This window comes from Sorex fumeus, unplaced genomic scaffold (genome assembly GCF_029834395.1).
Source record: "Sorex fumeus unplaced genomic scaffold, SorFum_2.1 ptg000008l, whole genome shotgun sequence".
Taxonomy (NCBI): Eukaryota; Metazoa; Chordata; class Mammalia; order Eulipotyphla; family Soricidae; genus Sorex; species Sorex fumeus.
Genome location: NW_026606065.1, coordinates 52,160,684 through 52,178,106, shown reverse-complemented (window position 1 = coordinate 52,178,106; position 17,423 = coordinate 52,160,684). Strand labels below are relative to the sequence as shown.

General features: G+C 38.5%; 1 protein-coding gene and 1 non-coding gene across 6 annotated transcripts in view; both read left to right on the top strand.

The window, feature by feature from the left end:
• LMO7 (LIM domain 7) overlaps positions 1 to 17,423 on the top strand; it is a 152,731-nt gene that overhangs the window by 85,503 nt on the left and 49,805 nt on the right. For 4 of the 5 annotated variants that reach the window (XM_056109695.1, XM_056109697.1, XM_056109700.1 and 1 more), the window contains 6 exons: positions 2,030 to 2,228; positions 4,177 to 4,429; positions 5,384 to 5,659; positions 6,984 to 7,703; positions 8,665 to 8,694; positions 15,393 to 15,510. In XM_056109695.1, coding sequence (XP_055965670.1) covers positions 4,215 to 4,429; positions 5,384 to 5,659; positions 6,984 to 7,703; positions 8,665 to 8,694; positions 15,393 to 15,510 — 1,359 coding nt within the window. In that variant the 5' untranslated portion in view covers positions 2,030 to 2,228; positions 4,177 to 4,214. The remainder of the gene's footprint in view (positions 1 to 2,029; positions 2,229 to 4,176; positions 4,430 to 5,383; positions 5,660 to 6,983; positions 7,704 to 8,664; positions 8,695 to 15,392; positions 15,511 to 17,423) is intronic. The other variant, XM_056109699.1, reaches the window with a different exon arrangement.
• On the top strand, positions 12,702 to 12,808 carry LOC130019455 (U6 spliceosomal RNA). The gene has a single exon (XR_008791784.1). It is a non-coding gene; the product is annotated as a U6 spliceosomal RNA (small nuclear RNA).

Sequence of the window (17,423 nt, the reverse complement as noted above, 5' to 3'; positions counted from 1 at the left end):
GCACTATGAGCTATCTCTCCAGTTTATGAGCTATCACTCCCCTGACCCAACTTTAACTTTTGAGGTCAAAAGTCATCTGATGTGTGAAACTCTAAATCTCAAAGGGAAAAAAATGCATGTCTAATACATCTGATGTTTCAAAAGTTTACTTAAAATTCTTCTATTTTGAGACTGCGTTGAAGGTATCAGCACTGCCATCTGCTTAGAGATCGAGTGCAAGGTAGGCACTTGTATCATCATGACAGGATGTCAGTTCTCCTGCCCAGCGGGTTGGCGTCTATAACACATGGAATCACACATAAATTTGTTCGACATTATTGGAACTTCTAACGTTTGTCAAACAGTTCAACCATGAACTGACAGATCTGGTCATAGCAAAATGTATGGCTGAGGCAGCTGCTAATTATTCATTGTAAAGACTCCTTTTTCAGCTTTTTCAATAAGTCGAGAATATTCAGAATTAAAAGTTGAAAGGATGGTATAAATACCCAGTTCTATACCACGTAACTCATTATTAAAGCCAATATTGGACATTCTATTTACACATTTTCCTATTTTTACAGAACCATTTTAAAGTTATTTGAAGATATTTCACTCCTCTATACTTCGCATGTATCTGTTATGAGTATGAGCACTGGGCCAGAGAGATAGTAGAGTACTGCAAGTAGAGTGCTTGTCTTGCATGTGAACAACTCTGGTTTCACATATGGTCCCCAAGCCCATCAGGAGTGATTCTAAGTGTAAAGCCAGGAGGAAGTTCTGAGCACTGTTTGGTGTGAGCACTCCCACCCTGCCAAAAAAAAGAAAAAGAGTATGAATATTTTTCCCATCTACAACACCTCATTGGGAAATTTGACAAATATTTTTTTAATTATGTAATGGTCCCTATTCAAAACTCCCCAGTTGTCTCTCATCTCTTTTATATTTTGTATCTGAGTCATGATTTCTTCATGCTTCACATGTGCTATATTTCTTAGGAATAATTAGGTTCTTTAAACTGTATCTGTATTAGTAAGCTTGTGGAAGGTAAAGCATTCCTGATTTTTACTCTAATGACTAAAGTACCTTCACCTTATTTTAAATTACAGACTTATAGCTCTTTGCTGATAACTCTACATCAGAACTATGTCATGGGCTTTATAAATTTTACCTAGATAATATTTTTTAATTGAAATACCATGAGATACACAGTTACAAAGCTGTTTATGATAGATAATAATATTTAAATAGTAGAGTTGTCTTTTGCTAGTAACATAAAGGAATGTTAATTAGAAATTCCTTTTTGAGTCAATTCTATGTGATTCAAAACTTAAAGCTAAGTGATCTTTGCCTTAGTTCATATATAACTTACTTAAGCCAAGCAGATATTTAATTTAGTTTCAGGAAAATGTTTTGTATGACAGTAAAAAAGTCTGCTTTCTTTTATTTAGATCAAGGTTTCATGATCATTTAAAAATTAATTCTCTGCAGTGTAGATGGAGGAGGGAGAGTCCTTGCCACTTCTCTCTCTCTTTCTCTCACTCTCACTCTCACTCTCTCTCTCTTTAATAAATCTTCCTTTGTTAATAAACTTGACTGCCTTAATGCAGACCACGCAAAACTATTTCTTGGATACAGTCTTCTTAATTTTGATATTTAAAAAGTTGATGAAGTTTTTTTTTCTGACTTCTTTAATGCTTATTATTAGCTAATAAGCATAATGAGCTTATTATAAAATAATTGATTTTAGTGTGATGGATTGTGTAAATATAATCAAACTGTTTTCCTATCTTATTTTAAAATAGTTAAACTTCATTGAATAGTATTAGACACCCTCTTATTGTTGTGGGAATAGAGTAAACAAGTATTGTGGGAAAACAGATTTTCTAATCAGTGTTTTTCATTATCTCTAAAAGGAAAATCACATTGCCTCACCTAGCAGCTGGTCACTACTTGACCAAGATCCAAAAAAAAAAAAAAACCAACAAAAAATCTCTACTGCATGTATGGAAGTTCTTGCTGACTTACTTTTCCAACATGCCTCTTCTAGGCACTTGAAGACTGCAGTGGTCTGAAAAGAAGTGGCAGGGACAGTGGCTACGGTGATAGCTGGTGTGTAGAGCGAGGGGAGTTTCCTGGCCCTGCAGGGAGCCACAGGAGAGAAGATTCCTTCGAGAGCTTAGACTCTCTGGGGTCTAGGTCATTCACGAGCTGCTCCTCTGATATCACACTGAGAGGGGGACGTGAAGGTGAGTCACTTTTTTTTTTACTTTCTTGCCCATTCATTGTTTGCCTCTTGAATTGTTTGTATATGATGAGAATTTAGGAAATGGGAGAGTGAAAAATTGAATGATTGTTGAGGTAAAGTATTTTTCTGAGAATGAATTTTCATAGAGAAAACTTCCTTCCTCCCTCTCTGCTTCCTCCTTTGTTGCTTCTTCCTTCCCTCCTTCTCTTTCTCCCTTTCTCTCTCTTAGTATATTTATATGTAATTTAAATATTTATATATATTTGTATATATAACCTATACTTATAAATATTATTTATATATATTTGTATATATAAAATATATTTATAGATATAATTTATATTTATATATATTTGTATATATAAATTTTATATTTATAAAATATATTTAGTATATATTTCTTCTCTTAGTATAGTCCTACTACAAGTGTGTTAGTTTTACTTGTTCTTCCAGTTTCAGAGCAGTCCAGGGAGGAGATATATTAACTGTGATCTTTTTTTACCAATAATTTATCCCAATTACTTTCTCTTCAGATTCAAGTTTAACAACCTGTGCTTATGAGCATAGTAATGGGTATATCTAAACATAAAAAAAATAATTTGTAAAAGTATGCCTTCTTTCCTGAGTAATTTTCTTTTTCTTTTCTCCAAAGGATTTAAAAAAATAATAAGCAAAACTGGAAAAAATAGCATATTGCTCTCCATAACCCCCTCCCCCAATGAAGCAATTGCTTCAGATACCAATCATATATCTGATAGATCTTAATAGAACAGTATTACCCTGAGCTTTGACAGATCAAGCTATATTGCTAGCGTACTGTGAGATAATGTTTTTTGGTTCTATTAGGACCAGAGCTGACCCTGGACAAAGAAGGGTCAGCTGTGGGAAGTAGTCATCTTTCAAAACCCCAATATCACATTTAAATCAGTCATTTCAATGCAAGCCCAATTCTTATGGCTATTTGGTGACGTCAGAAATTTCTGATGGTTGATCTCATTGTTTAGCAAAGTTGGTAGTACTGTCCACCCACCCCATAGTTACTGAAACAATGCAGAGGGCACTTTCTGTTTGTTCACTCAAAGAAGGTAGTTTTCCAAGGGGGTTCTGGGTGGTTGTTTTTTAAAAATAATCTGAAAAGCTAGTGATAGGCCAAATAAGTTTGGGACCTCTAAACCTCCAGCCACTCAAGTTGAACTGGATTAAAATGGCAAATAAATGTTTCTGTAAATATAATGTTCTCACCACCATCAAGATGTAAAGAAAAAATAGATACTGCGAGGTTGTGAATTTGTGCTGATCATAAGGGATGGATTTTAATTTCTTATTTCTTTTGAATCCTATATGAAATGTTTTATTGGATTTGTGCTGCCATTTAGGATTGAGACCTGAAATTCCTCTGGGTTTGCAGCCGCCTACCTCTTGTGCTCATAGAGTTAGAGTCTGACTTTAACAATTGGCAGGACCCGTTTTGTGATTTCGTGCTTTTTTTGTTTCACTTCCTGCATCTGCCCTTATCTCGAATCTCAGAAGTTTAGATAGCTGCCGGCTTGATTTGAAGTTAGTGAGTTTCCCTAGAATTTGTTCTAGATGCAATTTTAAGTAGTGTTGACTCTGTTCATCTTATTGATGTGTGTCCCATTAACAGATGTTATGAAAAGTCGAAGGGGCAAGGGATAGCAAGATGAAAGTGGGTTCAGCCACAAATAGAAACTTTTCTGGCAAAGAATGTGCAATGGTAAAAGAATGTGTTGCAGGCAGCTCCAGCATGTGGAACAAGTTCCTCCTAATGGATCTTATCACAACTTCATGTCAAATTTCTAAAAATAATTCCCTGCAGTTAGCAGCCGAGTGCCGGGTTTCCAGGGGAAAGACAGCAGCGTGCTCTGTGCCTCTCATTTAGATGGATCATCGGGAGAGTAAGGCAGATTCTCGTGCCTTTTGTTTTCCAGGTGGCGAGAGTGACACCGATTCTGAATTTACCTTCAAAATGCAGGATTACAATAAGGATGATATGTCCTATCGAAGGACTTCAGTGATTGAGCCCAAGTCAGCCTTACCCTTCAATCGCTTCTTGCCCAACAAAAGTCGACAGCCATCCTATGTGCCAGCGCCCTTGAGGAAGAAAATACCGGACAAAAATGAAGATAACCGAAGAAGCTGGGCAAGCCCGGCCTATGCAGGAGCAGATGGACCATTCCCAAGGTACTGGTCTAATGATAGAATTTTAAGGTACTTTGTGAGTTTGCTGGGATTTTAAGCGTGATCGATGGACTCTCATTTAAAGTATATTTCATGGATTCTGTATTGTATTTCTCTAACCAAAATTTTCTTTTCTTACCTCTGTTTTCAGTCGTGCCTCTCTTGGAGAGAATTCTTCTGTTTTAGAATGTCAGCCTGTAATCAGGCTTATTTTAAGCCTGATCTTAACACTTCCTCTCCCCCTCTCATCCCTGCTCCCCCCATCCCCAATGCAAGCCTTTAGCTTATTGGTATCTTTCATCTCTGGGGAATGATCTAGATGGTTCACGATGAGCTCTGATGTATTATTTTTCTTTCATTTTCCCCTGTCATGATTGATCTCAGTGGACACAGAAATAAAGCTTCCATTCCCCATCAGCGTGGCAGAGCAGAGCGTGACTTTTCAAATCCATTTTGCTATGGGGAGGGTGGAGGGATCTGACGGTGAACTGGACTTGGTGGATGAGCAAATGTTGCTTAGAGTAGTTTGGGATGATTTAGCCAAGTGAAAGGGAGGCTTGAGAATTTCATCTTAAACCATCTCTCCTAACTCTTGCTCACAAACTCTTTTCTTCCACTGACCCTCTAGCCACTATATGAAGTGACAAGGTCAGAACCAGCCCTTCTCTGTCGGAATGCCTATTATGCTGGGGAATCTTAATCCATCAAGTAACATGCCGCGTGGTGTGGCAGTTTGCCCTTTAACCCATCTTCAACCTGCGTGTATCAAGCTGTTCTCTCTAATACAGTATGCTATTGTAATGCCACCACTTTGTTCTAGGACCTGTCATGATGAGAAGGGGAACTAAATAGCTTCATGCGCCACGGTGTAAACTTTGTGAGCCAGAAAGCATGCCTTTTGTGTTCTGGGCCACATTGGTTCCTATAGTGTCTTAACTGGTTGGATGTTTTGAACAGTCACGAGAGGAGAACTTGGGGCACGCGCGTGGAGAACTGGTCAGCAGTACAAGTAACCTCCCACTCCTCTCGCTATTTGGAAGAGGAAGGAAGGACACGCATGCGCAGCATCGCCAGGGATGATCTTTATGTGCGAAAGCTAAGTCCCAACCTGCCGACCCCAGGGAATGCTTTTGATCAGTTTCTTCCCAAATGTTGGATTCCAGAAGATGTGAACTGGAAAAGAATCAAAAGGGAAACTTATAAACCATGGTATAAAGAATTTCAGGGATTCAGGTTTGTCCCCGTGCATGTTTCTGCTATTCCTTCAGTATTCTGGCTGGATGCATTCTGTATGTGCATTTCTTGAGAGAGACAAAAGTTAATTTTCCCTCCAATCGTTCTAGAACCGGTGTCACTGAGAAAGATTGTCGTTTGCACTTAAACCTTAGGATGTCTGTTTTTAAAGAGCCCTCTTCTGAGTGCAGTCAATAGGGTGACTTTATTTTAGTTGGTTCAGTGTTCTCCAATTCTGTTTCTTTTCCTCCTTCCTTTCTCCGCATTACCCCATGGTAGAAGGAACCCCGACTCTGAGGATGAGGACTCAAGCTCTGACAGAAGCTCCGCCTTTTTTAGTAGAATGCAAAACACAGAGTGTAGGCTAGAAAGCAGTCTCCAGCGACGCTCACTCTTGCTGGAACTGGCTACCCAACGGGCCAGAAACTCATGGGACATCCATGCAGCCAGGAGAACCAGTGGTGCTACAGATGAGCCCAGGTGTACCTGTCTGCATGAGCCTGCCTGCTTGGAACCTGGCCTGCGACATCTGTCCCAGCTTCTGCTGCTACCTTAACTTCTGACCGTGACGTGTTGAATCCTGGAGCTCTCCCTATTCACTTAGTAGAAAAGCATAATCTGTAACATCCTGCTTTCTGTGCAAGCATGTAAGCTTAGAATTCTATAGGAGTAAATCCTCCTCAGGACAATAATGTATGACAGAGTCTATGATTGCATGCATTTTTTTTGAAAGCCATTTCTCAAAGGCTTTGGGGAAGTTGGCCTAATTCTACAGTTGTGCTACAAGTGGAGATGTGGAGAAAGGAGATCATATTTAGGTGCTGGAATGGCCAAAATCTGGTGGGAAAATGCAAACAAAGAATTCATCAGGGTCTTTTATAAAACTTCAAAGTCTCCCCTCATCCCCTTAAAATTTCCTGACTACATTGACTACTGCATAAAGTGCCTGAAGCTCTGCTCTTGAAACACTCTAAGATTGTGATTGTTTCTCTGGGAATGAGCTAATTTCTTATGGCTGATGCATGAAGAAGGCCAAAAATCTCAGGAGTGTGTATTTCAGGAAGGTGTTTTCTCATCCTTCTTTAGCCCCATCCCAGGACCCTTGGGTCCACCCTTCCTGCCTGGGCCCTGGCCTCTTCCCTGATATACCCAGGGAGGGTGAGGGAGGTGGCATTAAGTGCCACTCATTCTTCTCAGCAAGCATCCCACCTGTGACCCCTAGAATAACGTACCCACTGTCACTGCCTAGTTGCTCTCTTCCTAAAGACCTGTGTTCCCCAAACTTAATAAGATTCTCCCTTCCTTTTTCTTTTCTATGCTTCAGTCAGTTTTTATTACTTCAGGCCCTCCAAACATACTCGGATGACGTCTTGTCTTCTGAAACACATGCCAAACTGGATCCCACTGCGGGCCCCAGGCTCATAACCCGCAGAAGGAATCCCTCTTACGCATTAGGGTACAGAAGAGATGACCTTGAGATGACAGCCTTGGACCCCGACTTAGAAAACGATGATTTCTTTGTCAGAAAGATGGGGGCTTTTCATGCCAACCCCTGTGTCCTACGGGCTTTTGAAGACTTTAGAAGATTTTCTGAGCATGAAGATCCTATAGAGCGAGATATCATTTTGCAGTGTAGAGAAGGGGAACTTGTCCTTCCTGATTTAGAAAGAGATGACATGATCATCCGCCGGATCCCTGCGCAGAAGAAGGAGGTGCCTCTGTCGGGGGCACCAGATCGCTACCAACCAGTTCCCTTCCCTGATCCCTGGACACTTCCTCCAGAAATTCAAGCAAAGTTTCTTTGTATGCTGGAGAGGACAAGTCCATCCAAAGAAAAGAGTAATAGTTGTCGCGTGCTGGTTCCTTCCTACCAACAGAAGAAAGACGACATGTTGACGCGTAAGATCCAGTCTTGGAAGCTGGGAACGGCTGTTCCTCCCATCAGCTTCACCCCTGGGCCCTGCAGTGAGGCCGACTTGCGAAAATGGGAGGCCATCCGGGAGGCCAGCAGGCTTAGGCACAGGAAACGGCTGATGGTTGAGAGGTTAGAGTGTGTTTCTGCAAGGAATTTGCTTGTCCTGGTCTTGTGTAATCTGTGTGAGAAGGTGACATCATGTTGCTCAACTCTGCATGTCCCAAGCCATTTGGAAGCATCCTGCAAACATTTATTTTGCTTTGAGAAACCTGTAGTCATGTTGTGGGGAAAGGTGCAATTCCATATTTGCACATCCCTAAGTCACCAATTGGTCTGCTTCAGCTGGTGTAGACACAGACCTTGCCTTTGACCTTAGGAAATCTATAGATACATCCTGCAGCATGTTTCATGAAAATGTTTTCCATTATATTTAATGACTTTCATTCTCCAGGTCCATGCATTTCTGAAGTAATCTGGTTGTCATTTGACTTGGAGATTTGGAATGGATGATTTTTGTGTTAAAATTTTTTCCCTTAAAATATGGCATTGCAAATTGCATTTGATCCGATTTTAATTTTTGGATTTTTGTCCTACATTTCTTGGAATATCATTGTGTGACTTTTTTAGTTCATAAAGTTTGATGTAAATTTAGTAAAATGCATGAATTTTATTTGCTATCTAAATTGTCTATGTAATTATGGCCATTTTGATAAGGATTCTGCATTTATGTGTTATGCAACTTGCTGTCTTGATGAATGTTTGTTGAACTTTGAGATGGACAAATATGATTAGGTTGAATAAAATTAGTAGATCCATATCTTTTTTATTAGTTCCTGGCAAGAGTAAGCTATTTGTTATGGATTTGTTGGTTCAAAGTAAATTAAAAAAGCCTTTATCTTGATTAATCTGAATTCCTTGAGTTATGAGATCAATGGGAATTTGAGTCATTATTAAGAATGTGATAGAAGAAGCAACCTTTTGAGATTTGTCCATCTCTAGTTAGAGTCTTAAGTCAAAGACCTTGAACATTTTGGAACAACCTAACTGGAAAAAATGACTTTCTTTAATTTTTGGTTTTTTGGTTTCTTAGACTCTTTCAAAAGATTTATGGTGAAAATGGGTAAGTTTTGTAGTTCATAACAAAAATGTATGCATCTTGTCTGTTATTGTCTGTATAACATGTCATTGCACTTCTCTCCTGGCATGTCACTAAATGGGGTGCTGTGTGCTATGCATGAAATTTTTAAAATGGGAATTCTTTCTTAATGTTATAACCTAGTGGTCATACTTCTGCACATGCATGTAATGCTATATGACAGCAATAAATGATTAGAAGTTTAAAATCCAAGTCTAGGAGACCAGAATGTTAGTACAGTGGGTAAGGCACTTGCATTGCAAGTTTAAGTGCGGCAGACCTGGGTTTGAACCCCAGCACACCATATGGTCCCCGAAGTAATGCTAAAGGTGATCCTTGAGCACAGAGCCCTGAGTAAGCCCTGAACACTGCCATGTGTGGCCCCAAAACAATAACAACAAAAAAGCCAAGTGTATATTTCTTAAATTTAAGGAGGATTAAGGTAACAAAAGAATTTATATTTTGTACTTTATTTTGTCTTATTTAGGGATTTAAATATTACATAGGCTAAAATTCTGATTTCTGTTTGTTAAAACTCAAACGACTACATTTTAGGGAAAAAACTATGATGGAAAAACAGTTTAGCATTTATTTTGAGTTTGAGAGTATATGCAATTGGCATGATTGTCCTTCCCTTAGTAATACTTAGAAAAATCTTCAATACTCCCAGTTAGGGTCAAAGTTATAATACAGATATGCTATAGAATCCAGTTGGTGTTTTAGTACTACCAAAAACAAAACCTTGATGGCTTTCAATAGTGTCAAATATCAAAATTTTCACACTATAATTTTAAACTATAGCAGATTCTCAAATTTGGTCTACCGTTTAATTCTAAGTCATTTGGTATTCTGGCAGCTTCTTGGAAATATTTTCCAATTCCAGAATAACTGGGAGAAATGCTCTTACTTTTTCCTATGCACTAAATGTGTAGAATCATTTTTTCCCTAGTCCAGAATAGACAGATCTCTCTCTTAATATTTTTTAGCAAAATTTATGTAATTTTATAAATCTTATCTGAATAGTGCTTGGCAGAGCCTGGCAAGCTCCCTGTGGCGTATTCGATATGCCAAAAACAGTAATAACAAGTCTCACAATGGAGAAGTTACTGGTGTCCGCTCGAGCAAATCAATGAACAACGGGAGGACAGTGCTACAGTGCTCATTTGAATAGGGAGGGAATTTAAGCATGTCAACTGTTTCTATCTGCCTAAGACTTAGTAGCTAAACGTCTTTTATTTTCTCCTATTTTAATTTATTTCATCTTTCAGATTCTCTTCCTTTGATAGCATTTTGGCGATTTTGATAATTTAGAGATCTTGGAAGTTACTAATATTACTCTTTAAAGTATTATCACTGTTGTAAAGGTCAATGGTATAATTGAGCCATTGGCAGCTAATTGCAAGTACCTCTTAGGCACTTAGTTTAAAAATCAAGTTGCCTTCCCATTTCCAAAGTGCCAGACTACAGACACTTTATCTTCTATCCAGATCTTGTGTTGAAAGCATTTTCCCATTTTTTCAGTGAAGGTGAACAGGTAGTTTTCAGCATGACTCTTAGGCAATGAAACTTTCTGTTCATTGTGGGAAAGCTGTCTCAACTTGTGAAAAATCTCTTTGTGATTTTAAGTATATTGAATGATAACTTTTAGAAGAAGGTTATTTTTATGGTATAAACAAATTCTTTTTCTTTCTCCTTTGGGAGAGAGTGTTTTGGGTCATATCCAATACCTGGGATTATTCTAGACTTGGCTATTCAGGTGCTCATTTGTGCTATAAGACCATGCTGGGGATCAAACCTGGGTCTCCCACTTGCAAAGCATGCATATCAGTCCTTTAAGCTGTCTCCCAGCCCCCTCTTTTAAAGGGGATATAAATACCTTGAGAACAAGTACTTACTGGGAATGTATAGTTAAATTCAGTGACTATACCTACTTCTCCTTAATCATCATTTGATTCTGTTTTTTTTTTTTTTTAAAGAGGGAAGCAAAATGCCATAACTCAGAAGCTAACACTCTCTCTGGGGTTTTCATTAAATGGCTTCTGCAGAATATTTCAAGATTGTTGCATGTATACTGTAATATTTAATTTATAGACTGTTTCTTATACAGCTTAGTATCTAGGTAATATCACAAAGCAAAATAGTCTGTTGACTAATGCATGACTTTTAAAATAATAGAAATGGCATAAATATGTATCTAGAAAAGAGTACATTTTAAACCATTTGTAATCAAAATAATATGGGATTTTTCTCCTATATTCTGTTATCAGTATTCTTAAATTTGCTGCAGTAAAATAAACTACTTGGATCAAGTGTATGTAGGCTTTTAATCTAGAGCAAGTGATGTGTCTAAGTAATACTTCACTGTGTAGAAGATACATCATCAAATTTTGAGCACTTGGTAAATCATTATTGTTGACATCCCATAATTGAAAAACTAGCTGTCTTGAGAACTATTTTTTTTTTGTTAAGGACCAATCATGTTAATGAAAAAATGAATTTCCCGTTAAAGTCTTTATTTCTGGCTTGCTTCTTATTTAGCATTTAACACCTGTCAGTTTGCCTATTTCCAGTAAGTTGCTTTGTGTGTGGCAGTCATATCCCACATGTGTGCTTTTGTGTTGCATGAAGTGATATCTGCCTGATTCTGTGCTGTTTGCAATTTTAATTATGATGTTTCTTGGCAGAAGTTGTTAAAAAAGAATAGTGTTGAAAGGGTATAGAGAGTTTTTCAGTATCATTCAGACATTGCCTCACCTACAAAAATCAATCAGAACTGAACAGTGATTCATTGTGAAGTTGTAATCAAAGAGAGCTAAGGCAACTGTATATGGATTAGGGGTTTTGGTCAAAAGAGTCTGTGGAATGTAAGGACATGTACAACAGCAAGGAAGGGAGAAGAAAGCTGATGTGAGTTACTGGAGAACTTTGCTCTGTGGAGACATTTGACAATGTCTGTAGATATTTGTGATTGTCACACTAGGTGAGGTGAATGGAATGTTACTACTGACTTTTAATGTCTTTATTATAACCAAAGTGCAGCTCACTATCTTGCAGTGCAGCCCTCCACAACAAATACTTTTCTACTCCAAATGTTAGTAGTGCTTTCATAGAGAAATTCAAATTTAGATGATATAAACCTATAAATGAGAATTTTTAATTACATTCTCATTCTAGTCAGTGAAAATTCTTACTAATATCTTCTTACCAAGATATTAGTATTGATAGCTCATCAGAAAATTTCTGTAGTATCTAATTTAAAAATGCATTTGGAGTTACATGAATAATTGTAGTTATATCTTCCTTGAAAACTTGCTTCTCTTCCCCTTATCTTCCCACCCCTACCCCAGAAGGATCCATGGTGGTATCTTTTGAATCTTTACTTCCTAGAGGAGTAGGTGATCAGCATCGTGGAAGATATTTGTGATCTTGTTTTATGGTCTACACTTTTTTCCTTAAAGTTTTTCCTTGTTCGTCTCTTAAACCTAAATGCTATGTGAAAAAAACCACACACAACAAATACACACACACACATGCACAACTACTCACTTGAAAAGGCAACCAGGTGTATTTGGTTTTTGGTGAAGAAATTGAAAAGCAATTCAAAATTGGAGCTTTTCCAAATAAGGGAACAAAGAGCATATCTAGGAAATATAAGAGAATTGTGATTTGCTAGGACTAGTAGTTGATTCAACAACAACAATAAAACTTGCAGTTATGTAATCCTTTAGCTTTACAGTTTTCCTAGGGCTCCTCATGGTGCATATCTCAATTTTTTGAATTGGACAGGTAGATATACATGCATTTTAGAGATATAGAGAAAGACGTATTGCCGCTTTCTCACGGATATACAGCTAGGGGTAGCAGTATCGAATTTGGGCTTTTTCCAATGAGATAATTCATGTCTACCAGTAGTTTTGGTCCATATTGCGTCTGCAGAATCTCATTAGGAAGGAGATGATGCTTAGTGGTCTGGCTAAGAAGCCCCAGCACTCGTGCTCACTTCGGCAGCACATATATTAAAATTGTAATGATACAGAGAAAATTATCATGGCCCCTGCAAAAGGATGACATGCAAATTTGTGAAGTGTTCCATATTTTTTTTTTAAAAAAAAAAAAAAGAAGCCCCAGCACTCCCAAAGTTCTAGATTGGATCATTTTGGCCTGGGGTGACTTCTTCACTTGGAAATTACTTTGGTAGTTTTCAGGAGATTGAGTCAGTCATATTTGCCTTAAGAAAACTTGGTAATTAGTGTCAGATAGTTTTCAAAAGTGATCCATATAGTCTCACCCATTTTCTTTCTGCCTGCTGGCTGAGATCCAGCGGCAGTTCAGCAGTGTTCGCTTGGGATGGAAATTGCTGCCCCTGCCTGCCTGGAGCCCTAACTTTTCTCCGGGTCTTATTCTGGAACTGAGTTTCATTTGTCTTGAATATGCCCAGTGATTATCCAAGTGATTTTCTATGTATTACCCAACCAAAGGAGTTCACCTGCCTGCTTCATGCAATGTCATGTCCATTCTAATGATATTTGGCTCACTTCATTCTTGTCTGAGATCTCTTATGTATTTGTCTTTGTACTGTGAGCCCCCAGGGGACATTGCATTCTCTGCTCTTGGTGAGGGCATTTTCTGAAAAAGACACATGATAAGATTTGAGGCATACAGGGAATGAGCACTGAATGAGCACTGAAATCATTCATGGATGATCCTGGCCCAGTCTGGACCTTTCAGAAGAAACAGTGGCTTGATGAGGGGATGGTAATGATGGATATGGTGAGAAGTGGTTATATGCTAGGTATATGTAGAGAGAAGAGTGACAAGGGTTTGCTGATGGAATCAGTTATATTTCCCACCTAGCTATTGTAAATGTGTTATAAGAGAAATCTGATGACATTTCCAAAAAGGTAGAGTTGACAGAGAGATGAATCCAGGATTACCCCATGGTTTGTGGCTGAAGTAATGAGAAGGGCCAACCTCAAGTTGATTTTTATTGAGAAGGAAAGAAATATGAGCAATCATGTTTCTAGTTCTTGGTGTATTAAGCTTGGATGCCTATTAAACTCAACTTGAGAAAGAGCCAGAAGTTGTATACACCTATCCAGAGTTCGGCAGGGATCCTGAAGAATGGGGTGGCATTTAAATAGGCATATATATTGGTGATGAGCTTTGGAGTTGGAGGGAATAGTTGGGAGAAGACTGTGCTAAATTTTGAGGCTGGATGATGATCTAAGAAGCCACTTTAAAAGTCTTGGTAAAGAGTTGACTGTGCTCTGATCTAGGTTGTTGGCAGTAGAAATGGAAAGAAAGATACTGAATAAGGGGACTTGATAACTAATTGAAGGTAGGGAGAGGCAGAGGTGAAAATTCATTCTTAGGTTTCAAATGTGGAGGTTGGAGTGCAGATAATGCTTGTAATAGCCCCAAGAGGGAAAGCAGGTTTGGGGACAACTTTGAATGTGGCTTCATCAACAGTAAGCAAGTGTTTAGAGAGTTATGTGGCTCAAAATCCTTTCCAGATGTTATTTCAGTTGGTCCTTTTATAAATTGGGTTACCTTGGGGGATATCCTTGCAGAGTCCTTTATTCAATAAGTAATTGGAAATGAGCCAAAGTAGGGGCTGGTCCTGAGCTATGGATTTGGGTGTCATTTGCATAGAGATTATAATTGCGTTTCTCAACCACTTAAGGGCCAGTATGTTATAAAAAATGTGAAATTACATAGTCTTAGAAGGCAAATCCTAGGGGCCTAGGAAGGAGATGCACCATTTCTTAATAACTAAAATTGGAACCAGTGAAACAAAATCAGAAGTATATTACAGGAGCACTCTAGGACAGGGCACTTTTGGACAATTCACTTTCAAAAGCCCTCTGTTTGTACCCATTCTTCAATATCTTCATCTGACTGACTCCTTTCTTTTTGGGAGGCATTTCTCAGCACCTCCCCCCTTCACCCCCACCTCCAGCACAGCTCACCACCCCCTTCTTCATGCCTGGAGATTGCACACATATGACCAGCAACTTCTTTGTAGTTTTCTGCTTTTGGCTTCTTGGAGAGTTAACCCTCAGTATAGATTTGCATCAGGGTTCACGTATGGAAGACATAAAATACACCTTGATAAAAGAAAAAAGAGATAAGGTTGGAGAGAAGCATACATCTATTTGCTTTGAGAATCAGACAATGTAGAAGTGGGATAGATCTTAGAAAATTCTGGAAGCAATAGCACATTTATTCATAGTATTGAACTTGACAAAATATCAGGTAATCATTAAATTATTTAATAAGTACTCTGAAGAGGTAGCTAAATCTTACAAGGTTATCTTTGGGGGAGATAAAAATAGAGATGATTCCTGTTGACTAATGATTCTTTTCCAAAACCACCCTTTTATGCAAGAACCACTCCATTTAGGAACACAGGCTTATTTTTTCCAGACATTCGCATGGTTTATTTAGCTAGTTTGTGAAAGAATTCACACCTGAGTTCACTGGGAGGCTCTTGTTTCTGAGTTTTGGAAAAAAAACACCCATTTATCTCTGTAGTGCTAATTTCTCTGATACTATCACCAAAACATCTAGGTAGCAGCGGAGCAGAAATTTAGGTGGAGTTTCCGAGTATCAGCCCAACCTTCCTGTTTTAACCCCCAGTGTGGTCACATGAACCTGCCTTACCTTGGGTCTTTTTGTTATAGGAGTAAGTCCATGAGTGATGTCAGCGCAGAGGATGTTCAGCACCTGCGTCAGCTGCATTACGACGAAATGCAGAAAATAAAATCACAGTTGAGAGAACAAGATCAGAAATGGCAAGATGTGAGTATTCTTTCTATGAGGAGATACAAAGACTGGGAGTGTGTCTTTGCTCTTTATGGAAAGTCAGTATATTCGAGACATTTACCTTTGCGGTTACAGAACTCGGTTCTGTAGAAAATGTCTTCAGTTTCATGGAAGAGGATTTATAAATTTTTTTTGGCCTATGACTCTTGCTTTTCTTATAGTTCATCAGAAGAAATATTTAGATAATTTAACTGCTGAACTCTGTTACAAAACTGTGATGTTGCTTTCTTGCAATACAACCGATTAACTTGCTTACCTGCTTTGGTGGTCGAATTTGAGGAGTGAATGTTATTGATCCTTGTGAAAAGAAAATACTGTGTTTGAGGTTTGGGAATAGAAGAGTGATTGGTGGGTCAAACACAGAGTACTGGCAAGTAGGATAAGAGGAAACCAGTTCTCAGAGTTAATAGGGATTTAAGGTTGGGGAATAAGAATTATAACCCAGTAAAATGTTGGTTGAAAGGAATTGATCCAACATGAATCAAATGAGATGTTTCTGTAGAGATGGCATATATTTAAATATATAAATATGTCCAGAGATTTATGCTTCAATTTTGTTCCTATAGAAAAGACTTTAACCTTTTTTTTGAAATGGACAATTGTTATAAACCAAGAGCGTAATGAAATGTAATAGACTATGCAGAAAAACCTCAGAAAAGTTTGAGAATGTTTTTTTAAGAGAGTGGCAACATGAAAATTAGGGGTGGTGATCATCAATACTATTTTTTAAAGGAATTATAAATCAGTGAAAGTAAGATTTTGATTACTTTTCTAAATTTCAGTGCCTCTTTCACTTGAGGAATTGAGTAAAACCACAATTATATGTTTATATATATTTACTATAAAGTTCAGAGACGCACTGTCACAGCTGTTTGGGTATGAAAAAAATATGTATTGGGGAGTTATTTAGTAAGTTAACTGATTTGAAAAATTCATGCTCTTTATACCATAGCACATTACCTGCATTTATTCTTTTTGAAAATTACTCATAATTATTTGACGCTGCTTTTTAAGCAAGAGTTGCCCTGATAGCTCCCAAAGATTATAAATCAAATTTAGTTTAGTGCTTTAGACCTAGGAAGTATTTGTATTTGACTTAGATGACAGTCATTTAGCACAGGATTTCTCTGTTTGGGGGACACAGATATGTTTACTACCCAGAATGTCCACTCAGGTATCTGAACCAGGTGAGATTCTTAGGGCTAATTTAAACACTTGGTTAGGTTGATTGCCCTGGGATTACCCAGTGAGGTTCACCTTGAGGTGTGGTAAACAGGTGCCCACTTGTCCCTGTGTTATCATTTTTTGGGGAGTGGGGGTTTAGGGCCACACCTGGTGGTCCTCATGGTCTACTCCTGGTTCTGTGTTTAGGGGTCACTCCCAGAAGTGCTCAGGGGACCATCAGGGATTACAGCAGGCCTCTTGCATTGGATTATATATTTAGTCTCTTGGGTTACCGCTTCAATCTTGCGTGCTCTTTCTTGTTGCCCTGTCCTTATGGGGAGTTTATCTGCTTTGAAATAACACTCCACTCTGACCTCCCTGGTGAAGACTTTCCAAACCCAACCCTCCCCTGCCTGGGATAGAAGAGACAACCTCTCTCTCAAGGTGCCCTTTCCTGATCCCAGTATGACCCTGATTTACAAGTCAGTATTTTTTCCCTTTGAGATTGAGAGTTCCTTGACCTGGAAATGTGTGTGTGTGTGTGTGTGTGTGTGTGTGTGTGTCTGTGTGTCTAGGTTGATCCATTGTGTCCAGAAGAGGAGGGATGGTGCATGTGTGTTCATTGAGAGCCTGGACATGCCTCTATTGCAGTCATGTCTCTCGGTATCACAGGGGAAGTGTGTCATCTCCCACAACCAACAAATCACTGGAAGGAGATAAAAATG